The sequence below is a fragment of the Anabas testudineus genome, chromosome 15 (assembly GCF_900324465.2).
Source record: "Anabas testudineus chromosome 15, fAnaTes1.2, whole genome shotgun sequence".
Classification (NCBI taxonomy): Eukaryota; Metazoa; Chordata; class Actinopteri; order Anabantiformes; family Anabantidae; genus Anabas; species Anabas testudineus.
The window spans coordinates 11,923,378-11,937,400 of NC_046624.1; the positions used below are offsets into that span (position 1 = coordinate 11,923,378).

General features: G+C 39.3%; 1 protein-coding gene across 12 annotated transcripts in view; it reads left to right on the forward strand.

The window, feature by feature from the left end:
• kcnma1a (potassium large conductance calcium-activated channel, subfamily M, alpha member 1a) overlaps nucleotides 1–14,023 on the forward strand; it is a 114,598-nt gene that overhangs the window by 75,556 nt on the left and 25,019 nt on the right. For 7 of the 12 annotated variants that reach the window (XM_026354046.1, XM_026354045.1, XM_026354050.1 and 4 more), the window contains 3 exons: nucleotides 1,952–2,038; nucleotides 2,138–2,214; nucleotides 3,440–3,448. In XM_026354046.1, coding sequence (XP_026209831.1) covers nucleotides 1,952–2,038; nucleotides 2,138–2,214; nucleotides 3,440–3,448 — 173 coding nt within the window. Of the gene's footprint in view, nucleotides 1–1,951; nucleotides 2,039–2,137; nucleotides 2,215–3,439; nucleotides 3,449–6,922; nucleotides 7,097–14,023 lie in introns of all 12 variants that reach the window. The other 5 variants (XM_026354047.1, XM_026354049.1, XM_026354052.1 and 2 more) reach the window with 2 other exon arrangements.

Here is a 14,023-nt window from a genome sequence, read left to right on the forward strand (position 1 = left end):
GTCACTTCCTGTCAGTTTGGTGTTTGAGAAACAATCCAACTGCACAGAAGTTACTGCAACCGTCTGCATCTACGTATCTGTCCTTATACCTGTACTGCAGTGGCTATGCCTTTCTGTTGGATAATTGTCCTCTTCATGCTGTTTGGTAACTGCATGCTATGACACTATCACATAAGATGTTTGATGCTTGCCTTGTTGCTCACAATATGAGGTTTTGATGCTTTTTAAGCTTCTATTCACCAGTTCGCACCCGACTGAAGAAAAATGTCTTGGATAGATTCACATGTAAAATCTCAGATTTGGGCAGCAATGTTTGTGGAACTGTTTTGATTTGATTTGATCTGTTTCTTTCATTTGTTTTGACTAAAGAGCATGCCAGGCATAATGCCTGTTTACTTCTCTGGGGGCCATTCAATCTCAGTAAATGTTAGATGCTGTCTTACTTTTTGCAGTGTGGGAAGAAAAATCTGATTTGCATGGATCTGCTGGAATTTGATCACACCCCAATATGTATATGGATTCAATTGCTCCCTTAAATTTTTTGTTTATTTTCTCCAATGTAACCTTTTCCAGAGCCCAGAGGAAAGATACAGTGTGTTACCTCACTTCTGGCCTAATCCTACATAGATGACATACTCTTTCGAAATAACTAAACTATTTATTTAACATGCAAAGATCTTAATCAAATTGGTAAGAAAGACATTGTTCTTACAATAATTTACTTAGAATAATTGAGTGAAGTGAGTCCAATTGATAAGTATTATTATCAAAAACTAGGCTTAAGCTTAATATAAGACTGGGACAATATAAAATTCATCATCTTTCATCTGGGCTTTTATTTTGAAGGAGTGTGACCCGTGAAGGTTTGTGGATTCAGTGTCTTGATTTTTCAGTTCACACTCACATCATTGATGATTGTTGCCCACAGGTAACCATTAATGACCCGTGTGTGTGTGTGTGTGCGTGCGTGTGTGTGTGTGTGTGTGAGCGTACAGTATGGGTGTTTAATCTCTACTCCTTGTCTCAGTCTAATTAATGGGGAATGATACAGCCAGTTGCTTAACGTGCTTAGGGTAATAAATTGAGTCCTACTCGCTATAACTAATAAATGCCATATTTATTTTTAACAGAACTGTTGGTCGGCATGTTGTAATAAATCTTAAATATAGTAGCGTAAGTGAGTATAAATATAATAAATATACCATAATGTAAAAGTTTAGGTCACTATAGACCCCAGTGGTCCATGGACACACATGGTATGTATATGTTGACACTGTAATTCAGTTGAACAGAGCCACTATGAGTAATACTACTACTACTTCTACTGCAACTGTGGCTGCTTAAGGTGGAGTTTAGTCCACTAATTTACTTTTTTATCAAGAACAATCCCACTGCCTGGAATAAAGTAAAATCAGCCTAGTATTGACAGGAAAAAGTGCTGTTCATTCCCATGCATCCCACTGTCAGATACTAACCAAGATAACACTTCCTGTACATTCTCTGTACTTCAGCCATGTCTCAGTGGCCATCATAACATTTGTCTTTATTAGATGACTGTTGTTGAGTGCTGAGGCTAAAGCCACTCCATGGCCATAATTTGAATTCTTTTTGCCTTTTACCTGTACCTCTCTGTCCCCCTTCTTTAGTAAAAGACTTACATTTAACGTGTGATCAAAGTGTTGTAAATTCTGTCTATCCATGTGAGTACCACACCAGACAACTGCCCAAAATCAGGGGAACAGGTGTGTTGTAGGACACAACAGAACAGAGCGAACTAAGCTCAGTCTAAACAGTGATCATGTGTTTAGAGTCCAGAAAAGCCTAATCCACATCTGATTAAAGACTCCAACAAGTGTGTGTACCATTCCTCTTGATTAGCCTGCTGTGTGCATGAGTTGAGTGTTGGCCAGACGTTAATGAGCATGATGTGTCTATTTCTCTGATTACCCAGCATCCTCATTAACCCGGGAAACCACGTCAAGATGCAGGAGGGAACACTGGGATTCTTTATTGCCAGTGATGCCAAAGAAGTGAAGAGGTAATCTGGATACCCTTATCAAAACGAGTCACTGGTTCTATGGAATGTCTGTTTGGTTATTTATAGTGCTAAACATTTTCACTTGGTCACGTTTTTTAGAGCGTTTTTCTACTGCAAAGCTTGTCATGACGACATCACAGACCCTAAGCGGATAAAGAAGTGTGGCTGCAAACGACGTGAGTAGCTGTGCCTTCATTTTGCCCCACTGACACCCCTACTTCCCTTTCACTTATTCCCCAACCCTGCTTTTGGTCTGCCTGCCTTACTCTATTCAGGTTTTTACTAAGTACTATTACTAGTACTTTACTATTGTACCTTTCATTGTGTCATTGTTTTTCTGTACTCTGGCATTGTGTTTTGAAAGGTAATATACTGTAAGTTGTTGCACAGTTACATCCTTGTTTATTATGGGTCCCTTTTGGCCTTCCTTAACGTTCATCATGGTATGATCATCAGTCAGTATTTGATTTTGCTTTCCTAGTTCAAATGTAGGTGTTTTTTCATCTTTGAGTGCGTTTTCTTTTTAGTTTAACCATCGTCATACTACTTATATTTTGAATTGAGAGTCTCTGCAAAGTAACTAGTAACCAAAACCCAAATAAATGTAGTGGAGTAAAAGTAAAACAGAGAATTGCACTATCTTAAAACTGTATTTAAATACTCAGCCACTGTTATAGTGTTTTTAAAGTCACATTCGGTTATTAACAATAGTCTAGACCTCACACATAATATGATAATGGTTAAATTCTGTTCACGGTGGACCAGTAAAATGTCCCTGTGAAATCTTGTTTCTTTCTGCTGTTTAATGCAGACGCAACATTACCATTAAAGCAGGAACAGCACTTGAATATAACCTGACCTATGTACAGTAGTCACTTGTCAGGACATGTTAGCCATGGGATAAATAATTCAGGTGAGTATCCCATATTTCCACAAAAGGTCACAGACAATTACAGTCAACAGTCTGGTAGAGATAAAGGCTGCTTTTTAAAATAGATACCCACCATTTCTTTCTTTTGTCTGTGTCATCTCAATTATTCAGACAATTTTTTGCTCTGCCAGCTCAATAGAATCAACAGGCTTTTCACACTCTAGTTTAATTTAGATAAACTGTTTACTTCTGTTTGCTTTCTTAATATCTTCATGTCCCAGACGCCGGTGATAGACGTGGCATTATGTGTTATCTTATTACAGTTGTTTCCAACAAGAGAGTTGCATTTAGAAAGATGACAGTTCCATTACTGCAATGGAAGTCTGTCCTCCAGTATGTCTTTTCTATCACGTTTTGTTCTCTTCTGTTGTTTTTCCCATGTTTCTTTATGACCAGTGACACACTTTTGATGTATTTCCTTCCCTGCTGCCATTGGAAAACGCCACTTTATTTTAACTACTCACTGGTAGTGATTTATTGTGAGTAAAATGAAAATGGGTGTCCTAATACCCAGAGTGTAGTGCAAGTGTTTTTTTTTTCCTCTTCAACAAATAGTATACTGTATCTATGTTGCATGTACCAGTGTAGCTTCTGCATCCTTCTCCTCGCCTCTCATTTCTACACTGTGCTCAGACCAGACGAAAACCCAAATAGCAGAAATCAAACTCACACCTGTATCAGGCCTCCTGCTCATTGGCCCGGTCATCTGATGCTCTGACTAGCTGGAAATGACACTTAAGTAGAGTTTTACTTAATCTGATGTGGCTTTGCAGTTTCCCCCTCACTGTTTGATCATCAAACCAAACTCGTATTTGGCATTTGAAAGCTGATCTGCTGCAAATCTTATGCCATTACCCATGATTATCCCCTTTATAATGTCATGTTCCAAGTACAGACGGAACATAATAAAAATGTGAGATGCCATACAGCAGTCATATATTTTGAAGAGCTCACACAAGGGGGAGAAAGTTAACAAGAACCACCGAGATTTAAATTGTTCTGCTTTCTGTCAGAGGAAGTTTTGTGTGCGGCTGTACTTTCAGAGAGCAGAAAGTGTCCTTGTGGGAGGTTCTGTAAATCCTTACCACTTACGTTGCCAAAAACACAATCAAAACAATCTGGTTTTCCCTTTGCTTCCTTCCATGATCACAGTCCCTTTCTTGGTCCTTGCTCGGCCCAGGCCGAGGTTTCAAAGAGCATCAGTTCATGTCACTACACTAGTCCTGTGCCTTTCAAAACTGGACAGTTGTTGGGCCCTTTAACAAAATAAAAACAAACAAACAAACAAACAAAAAAACAAAAAAACAAAAAAACACTGCACTGGGTGAAAAGTCCACTAGCAAATGACAGTATCAGCTGTCATAGCAATAAGTTGCCACTAGAAGGTGGTACTGTGCCAGAGTCATGCCCAATAATACAATCTTTAAATGGTGATGTCTGTAGAGGAAACTCAAATCTCCTGAAACTTGTTCAGCACAAATGCAAGGACTAAGTGTGTGTTTATGTGCACTGGGATAATAAATTTAATCAAAGCCAGTTTGACAAATTCATCATCCTGAGTTTATTTTCATTGGTTAGTGCTTAATGTTTTATGTTTACATGATATGGTGTAATTGGAGTTTGGCGACAGCCGTGTGTTTGTGCAAAATGTCTGCCCTTCCAAGCGTAAAACAATTTGTCTTCTGCGCTCTTTTATTCATCCACTGCAGTAAGCTACTGTGCAATGTGTTTGTTATTGCTCAAAAGGCCAACTCTTGAGCCAACACTATCATTTTCCTTGCACTCTTGCTGAACAAGGATGCTTTAGGAGGATATATATGAGAAAGGTGCTTTGGGACATCCTTAGCATTCAACATAGCACCCTGATAGCTTCTGTTTGAGTATGTTGTGCCTTGGTGGACTATACAGTAGCAGATGACGACTAATCAAACCCATTCAGACAGTTTATCAGGGCAGCCGTCATGTTGAATCTTCAATTAAGAATGCCCTGAAATGGACACCTTTTATTTTTAAGCCCAGAATCTGAGTATTCGTGAAGTCAGAAGTCAAACACATTTTCAGTCTGTGTGTGTGTGTGTGTCTTTGTGTATGTTGTCCATCAATCCCCTTCCATGTGTCAGTAATCTACCCTGTAACATACATATAGGCTACTTTGTGTCCAAATGCCTAAGGAAACACTATGAAGTTTAGAAATCTAGCATGAATTGATAGCCTTGCTGCACTTGTCTGTCATTTCCCCCAGAACTGGTTCATTACTGTGAACAGTTATCGCTGTACCTCCCCTTGTTGCTGAGACCAAAACGACATTTTCTGCATGCTTATTACGTGCTCATAAGGCAAATGTGCATGCCACAGGATATACCAGTCCCTGATGCCTTCATCCCATGAGTTAGGATCTGCGTTTCCCATTCTTTCCTTGGCCACAAGCTGAAACATATTACCTCATACAGGATGTTATTTTCTGATGCGACTCAGAGTCAAAGATGCTCAAAGTGTCTCTATAAAGGTGCCAGACAGTATTAGCCTGCTGTCTGTTTGCACCTTGGCAATGAGAGAATGGGGACCAGGGACTGTTTCTGCCCAGAGTCACAGCAATCTAGAAATTCTACTCTGGGGACTTTCACTCCCACTTCCCTCGGGGTTCAGGGCTTCACACACAAACAGAAAGTAGATGTTTTTAGAGTATAAGAAGTTATACAGTATGCTTTGTATGACTGCTTTCACACTCTGTCTCACTTGAACAGGGGCACCTAGTCCCAACGTTATAAATGTTCATTTTTAAATGATGATCTCCACTCATTATCAAGTTTTCCCCTAATGTTATTGTTTAGGTGGAATACAATGTATAAGAATATGTAGTGGCCTGTTGTTTACCTGTTTGAGGTATATGACAAGTAAGAGATTGTGCTTCTCAGCCAAGCAGATTAAAAACTTGGATAACAACTTTGATTGAATTCTCAACAACGTGAACTATGTTCAATACCTGATAATATCAGCATTAAATAGCAGAAAACGGACAAATTAATAAAGCTACGGCTAATCTGAAGTTTGGTAATGTTACATGGCATAAACTGCTGGTCACATTAGACCAGTCTGCATTGACATTGCATTTTATTACTTTTAAATGCAAACTTTATTTGAAAGAAGAAAAATATGCTACTTCTCCTTTCAAATATTTTTTTTTGGCTAACTTTACTTGAAATGACCAATATTAGAACTTTTCCTACATTATGCAGTACTGTGTATATATACAGTACACTGTATACATCTCATGTAGTCCTAGAAACAATGCATGCATGCTCATTAGAGTGAAGCTTCCCTTGGGGGGGGGGGGCGGGGTGGAGCAGTGAAACTGCAGGTTCGAATACAGCATGAACTGGCAAATCTAGCAAGTAAAATAGTGTGATGCCTTGGACAGACCTTCCACAGCTGCATGATGGGATACAGGTACGTGATCCACTCCCTTAGCCAGATGGATAGAGGATGTACAAATGTATGAAACATTGTATGAGGTTTGCTGCTGAAAACATTGCTCATTCCTCTTTTTCCCCCGAATGCCTCCCTTCTACTTCCCTTTCTCCTCACCCTTCTTTCCCACTGGTATAGTTTTGCCTTTTGACCTCTTACAGCCTTAGCACACAGCTTGACCTCTTAATAATTAAATAATAATTAATAAGAAATAATCCAATGACATATAATATGTCATATCAAAATATTAGTGACACAAAATTATAAGAAAGGAAATAATTTTACAATATGGTGACTTTAATTTCAGATGTAAAACAAATCTCTGTGCTTGTTCATTTAACCTGGAGCTCAAGTCTGTGACAGCAGGTGGCTAAGGCTTGCATTTTCTGATGAAATTACCTTCCAACTTCCCCTGAATGAATATTTCTCCTTTTGCCATTAACCTGCTGCTTTTCCTCTCCTCTCATCCCAAAACATGACTGTAGCCAAGATGTCCGTCTACAAACGAATGAAACTGGCATGTTGTTTTGATTGCGGCCGTTCAGAGCAAGACTGCTCTTGCATGTCAGGCAGTGTACATAGTAACATGGACACGCTTCAGAGGGCCTACCCACTTTCCTCTGTCTCTGTTCATGATTGCGCAACCACTTTACGTGCCTGTAAGTTACACCGCCCAACACATGCTGTTACATGTCTGTGGTATGTGCTCCCTGTGTATTGTACCATGCAGAGGTACTGTACATGTATGTGTGTGTCTGTCCACGTGGCGTGATCCGTTTATTGTTTCCACAGTTTGTTGTACTGTATAGCCGTGGCTTCTTTCTACCTCTACCTCTACCTCTATCTCTCTCTCTCTCTGTTGATTTTTTTATTTTTATCATGTGACACTATTGGTTTTATTAGTGTAATATGTGCGGTTATTGGTGGTGTGGCTCTGTGGTGCTGCTGTACTGTACAGTACTGTAGGTGTTAGACACGTGGCTACCGCATGCTGCACCAGTCATGCAGTTGTGTTAATGATATCACTATTGGAGCATTGGTGTTAATGTCTATATAAATGTTGAAGGTAAGATGTCTGTGTATCCAAAAATGGCATTATGTTATTCTTAAGACTTTCTACTGTTTGTTAAATGATGTCATATTACTTTGAATGCCTTCAGATTTAACACACATTGTTTTCGGTTTGTACTGTTTTCAGTTAAAACAACTTTGCCTTTGTTTCACTTTTTTGTTAACCTTTGACTTAACCTTGCTTAGCAGCTATGCAAAGTTTTTTAGTTTCATTTTATTGCTGAAAATAAGAGAAAACCACATCTGAAATTTAGTTTTGAAAGTTTCTCGCTGTCTTGCCAAACCTTATAACAGAGGGGCAGTGCAACAAACATTTTTATAGGTGATACTGCTTCGGAAAAGTATTATTATAGAAAACATGAAATACCACTCTTTTAGGCAATTTATAATGAAGAACATCATTTATATATATATATATATATATATATATATATATATATATATATATATATATATATATATATAAAAACCTGACCAACACCTGATTTCAGTTGTTTGAAGTCACAGACTGTGAAACACATATTCACCAGGAGAAGAGGGAGAATTACTGTAGAAAGAAGGTGAACAAAAAAAAACAAAAAGTGGGAAGAGAGAGGTTTTGTGCATCACACTAGAGGACATGAAAATAGATAATGGAAAAGGAAATGAGAGAAAAGGAGAAAAAACCCAAAACGAGATCAAGTGCTGTTGGCTTGATAAGGAAAAGGTAAGATGACTGAGACCTGTGGAAGATCTCCCTCCTTTCCATTTGCTTTTGGGTCGGGTAGGAAATACTGTCAATTAGACATGGCAGCAGTAGGCCTAGCTATCAAAGCCTTGGGTTCAGACATACAGATCTGATTTCCTTTTCGACATTCTCCCACCGTCTGCTGACTCAGCCTAGATTAGCGTCACATACGCCGTGATGAGTTTGGCTCGGCCTCTTGTAGTTCGGCCTGCGCTGATATCCCTCGGTACCAATTACTGGCCATTACATGGTTACTGATCTCACTTTTCCCACAACCCCCAGTAGGATTTCAGGAAAGCCTCCTCTGTCTTAGATTTCTTTCCCTTTTTAACTCAGGCTTTGTCTGAACAAAGTGCGTTTAGTGAAGGGGTGCATTGGGCTTTGTCAGTCAGGGATTGTTGGATTTCCACAACCCATTTCCTGTAATTTTTTCACCAGACTGAGAATAAGACATCTTTATCCATGATGACTTCATGCTCTTGTACATCTGAACCAGATTTTTCTAGTCTACGGACTCGGATAATAGATTTTTCTTTATGGTACTCTTTGTCACATTAAGACCATACACATACACAGGTGTGACAGCATCTTTAAAGGTGATATCTTTGTTGCTCTATGGACTTTGATAGTGCAATGTTTTAATTCATGTTCAAGCAGCAAACTGCTAAAATTTGCTACTGTATCTGGTTAATGCAGTTTTAGATTATTTTGGATTATACATACGAGCAGGTTGCAGTCTAGTTAATTACTGGAATGAAAATATGAGATGGACTAAGATTAGACTGCATGTTGCTGGCTTCAAAGTCAAATTTGACTTACCGTATTTACTTATTTAACAGAATACAGTTAGTCAGGAAAAAGACGGAAACTCTTTTCTTTGTACTTATGTCAGGTAAAGATTTAACAAAATTGATAAAATCACAGATTAAAATTTTCATTGCATGTTAGACAAAATTGGTTACTGTGGTCTTTCTTTGTGACCTGACCATCATTAGAGTCGGCTAGCTTTCTTCAGTGAGGAACTACTAGAGACATGACAGGGTGTATAACTGAGCTATGGACAAGGGTTGGACACCTGGGGCTAAAGAGATGCTTTTGGCTAGTCCACGACCTTCTGGGCTGTGTGTGTGTGTGTGTGTGCGTGCATGTGCAATCTTATATGTGTGTGTGAGTGTGCGTGTGTGTGACAACACGCACTTGTATCTCTGTTTCTGTGCATGTGTGTGCATCTGCATCTCATTGCTGGGGACCTTATCTATCCTGACACGGAAATTATGTTTGCATTTTCATTTTCCCAGCCCTGCTGGTCCGTCACCAAACTTGCCCTGACAGCTCCTGTCCACCAGGCAGGCTTGGAACCCCCCCACCCACCCTCTGTCCTATGCTGCCTCGCTACGCCCCAGATGCTAGCCAGTTAGTCTGCCGCCTCTGCAGTGCGGGCAGATTGCTAGAGACAGATGCCAGGGCCACTGTAGGTCCCTGTTTGAGTATCTGTGTCAGAGGCCAGCCCTGGGCCCTCACTGTGACCTTTACTGCTGCAAGAGACTCTGGGAAAGAGTGTGGAGTGTCAGAAGCTCAGAGCTCAGTTCAAGTGCCCACTGCACCAGTTCTTATATTGGTAGCAGTCTCCAGTACCTCCTCAGTTCCTCAGTCAAGGTCATAAACTATAATTCCCAGATAATTAATAGTGCTGACATATGTGGAGACCTTGTTCAACCCTTTTTTCGAGAACAACCCAAGAGATTTAAAAGAACCCGTGTTTGAAATATTCCCCCTTTACTTCCTTTCTTTCTTTCTTTTTTTTTTATGGAGTTCAATTTGTGCGAGAGAGCTCGACTGCATGTAAAGATCAAGTCTCTGTATTTGTGCTCTGTTGGCTGTTTCAAGTGTCTGCTGTCTGTGCTGTGGACATCAACATGCAGTCAAGTGTGTGGTTGTTGTCTTGTTGCCTGTGGCGCCTTTATTTGTTCTGTCTACAGACCTCACAATGTTCATCACATTGAAATGAAAATGTGAAAAAGCATTTAATGAGTTACTAAATGAAAAACACTACATTGTTGAGTCTACTGAAACTGTGTACGTCAAAATTAGCTCTTTTGAAAAATTTGATGAATTTGATAAAATTGCCCATTAGACTGTGACTACATCTCATCAGGTTTTGTACACTCTTCATAAAAGCATGGCTCACACCGAGAATGGACAGTTCATTTCATTCACCCGTGTGTGTTTTTTGTGCCATCATGACTTAATCATCACTGCCATTAGGGTTTTCCATTATTCTAATTATTTATACCTTTGGTTTTTGGTTTATGCTCTCGTGCATCTCACCGATAGTACCTCATCGTAGTTACGTTTGATTTAATTTTCCTCTACAGCTCTTGTTTTGATGTCTATATTTCCTAATGTGTCTGCTTCATTACATCCTTTCTCCCCCTGTGTGACCTGCCACTTGTCTTTGCATTCTCCTCAGCCAAATATAAGTATAATGGATATGTCAGATCACGTAAGTGTGTTTCTCTGTCCTTCTCCATTCTGCTCCAGCTCTGTGTGTAGACTGTAGACTCCTCACTGTGTCATGTAACATAATTATTACTGATGCTTTGCTTTAGTATTTGTTTTGTTGTCCCTTATTCCTTTAGACTTTGCCATCTGTGTTGTGTCATTTACACAGACCAAGTAAACGCACAGTTTAACCAGTGTTAAATCCATGTTTAACTGTTCAGACTGTTTATTCTAACTTGCCCATAATTGAATAATTTCTACATACGTTGACAGGAAATTAACGTAATATATTCCTGTTATTGATAGCAACTGAGTAGACATTATTTTGTGTTTGATAATACCTTCTGGTTCCATAAAATATTCTTTTTGTATTGTGCTGCATGTAGCAGCAGATGGCGCTACAACACCAGGGAACAGTGGAAGTCAAAAAGAGACTGGGGTGCGATTCAAAGCTGATTGCAATTTAGGTAATCCTTTGGTAAATAATTGTTAAATGCATTACTTCTTAGTATGCTGTTAAGAGTACGTTTTATTTTTGGATATTGTTATTTGTCATCTGAAAATGTGTGTATATTTTTATTTGATGTATTTATTCTTATTTAGATTTTGGTGAAGACATTTTTTGTTTCCTCTTTGAAAGAGTGGCTGCGTTTTTAGCAAGACTAAAACTGCAGTAATCACCAAATAAGTTTTATTTTTAACTGTAACAACATGGCAATGCATGGCCTAAAAAGCCATTTCATGCAGTTGCTACGCAGATGAAGAACAAAGCTTGCTCATGCAGCAAACACTGTAAAGGCGAAGCCAGCTTAGCTCACATACAAAAGTAAACATTTTTACTTGTTATTCCTCTGCCTCATCCTCCAATTTACATTGGGTCACAGTGATCTGATAAGGCTTGCATGCAGGACAGTACCATCATGTGATTAGCATTTCAGGAAGGGACAGTTGCCGTCTGGGTTGTTCAGGATGCACAGTGGACCTGCCAGGGCGGGTGAGTGCTCTCTAACGCTGCACGTGTTTGACAAGGGCCAGATGAATCCAGGAGCTATCGGTGGCGCGCCGTAAATCAAGGAGGCAGCTGACGGCTGGGATAAACGTCTGTTTATCGCCCGGGGCCACCCAAGCATGCTCTCTCCTCCAAACAACCAACCAACCACCCTTCTACCGAAGGAAAGAAACGGGCTCTGCCTCTCCCAGTCAACTTTACAGCTAGATTTTTTACTCTTCTCCCTGTGTTGTCTTCCTGTGTGTGTGAGTGTGTGTGCGTGTGTGTGCGCGCGTTCGGTGGGTTGCTTGGTACACCATCAGGTACATGCATTCCTAAATACACAAAATCATCTTATATACACACAGCAGCACAACAGTCACTGAACACTCTATGATTGCTATAAGAGCTGCAGAAAAAAGTCAGCATACATTTTTTATAATAAAAAAAGAATAGCAGACTGGAATTAAACAACATTTCAAAAAAAAAAAAAGCCGAAATGAATCTTAAAAACTCCTACATGGTTTAAGTTTCTGAAATAGAAATATTATAAATGATTAGTTATCTTTACATTTGTTGAAATGTGCTTCACAACATGCTTGAATTGACATAGATTAGATTTGACTGGCTTTAGCCAAACCAGATCTCTGCTTTGTTCTTCCAGAAAGTGTAGAACAACTGAGAAAGGAGGGAAAAAAAGAGAGAGAGACTTTTAAGTAATTCATATTTATCCTAACCTCAAAATAAATGTCACTGTGAACATTGCAGTTAGTGTATTTACTGTAGGGACAGTAAATAAAATTAAGTTTTTGATCTAATAATAAATTATTTCTGATGTTATGGCATGTATTGTTTTTGTCTGTAATGACTTACTGAAGCTGAAGAGATATAATAGAAATAACAGAAGTGTCTGATTTCTTAAAGATTTATTTAGTAATTATCACTTATCACTTAATATTTTTAATACCTCATAATTTTTTCAAGTCTAGAGTCTTAATCTTATTTTATATTTACTTAAACTGGTTTACACTCCTACTGTGAAATTAATTTTTTTGTGGATGTAATTAACCTGAAATTTCTTGTTGACAAAAATAAAGGATGAATATTTTATAATAAAAACATTATATTTACCATAGGTTAATCACTGACTCATTTACAAATATTAATGCAGGCTTTCTCACAAGTTTTATTCTCCATTGTTTGACAGTAATGGATGAAGTTAAACCATCTTTTCAAAATCGATCAATTAAAACCACCGGCTGCATCTCCACTTCCATTACCTCAAATGCATACCTTCCCAGCACCCTGCACCCAAGCCACGACCCCCTGGTCAACCCTGGCACAGTCAACATCCCTCTTGTTAATAACCGTAAAGGAAGCCTGCTCCCCGTGGGGCCGAGGCGTGGGGCTGACCCCTCGCAACTGCGCTTCAGTATCTCAGGCCCTGGAGACGTCGTGGCCAGACCACTGGCTGAGAGTCGGCTGAACCGGGCCTGCAGTCTGCCGGTGAAATACCGCTACCACCCCAGTAATGCCATGCTGCTCAGTCACAGTAGGCACTGTAGGTTGCCCCCTTAGCGGGATGCATCAGTCAGTAAACCCGCCTGTACTGTCCCTTCATTTTGTCTTGTTTGCTGCATGAAGGTTCACTCTGCTAGACCTGCTGCTGTTGTTACCTCTGCTGCTTTGCACAGATCTGCCTGCTAGTGCAGTGGCTGATTCCGAGTGAGTTCCAAACTATGGCGAGCTAAAACCTGCACATTTATAATTGAGGCACCACTTACTAGTATGTTTTTTTCAGAACTGTTGTAGGAAAATGAGCTCCTGCACTTGATACTGACATTAGGGAGATGAAATGGAAATTTTATTTGAATAGATAGATTTTAATTTGAAACCATAAACATGTTTATCACCAGCAGTTTATTTTATTGTTGTGAGTGTAAGTGAGAAGTGCTAGTTTTTACTGTTAACAAATAAAACTTCAACCCGAGGTTTCTCAGAAAGTATGGCAAGGAATGCATATTATCTGATATGGTATTTTCAAAGTACATTAGAGAGGGAATTATTTGTAAAGTAGAAAGTGCTTGTTATATTAGCTATTCCAAATGCCCAATTGTATAAAGGAAATGTCAGAGAATGACATTTTATTACAAGGCTAAGTCATATTTCTCATCTTTTATTAGCAGAATTAGGTGACAGTCTACAATGAGTGCTCAGACAATAATGAAATTCCACATGCTTGGAATAGTCACGGCTTGCAGCGTGCACATTGATTTGCACTAATATCATGCTGTGTTA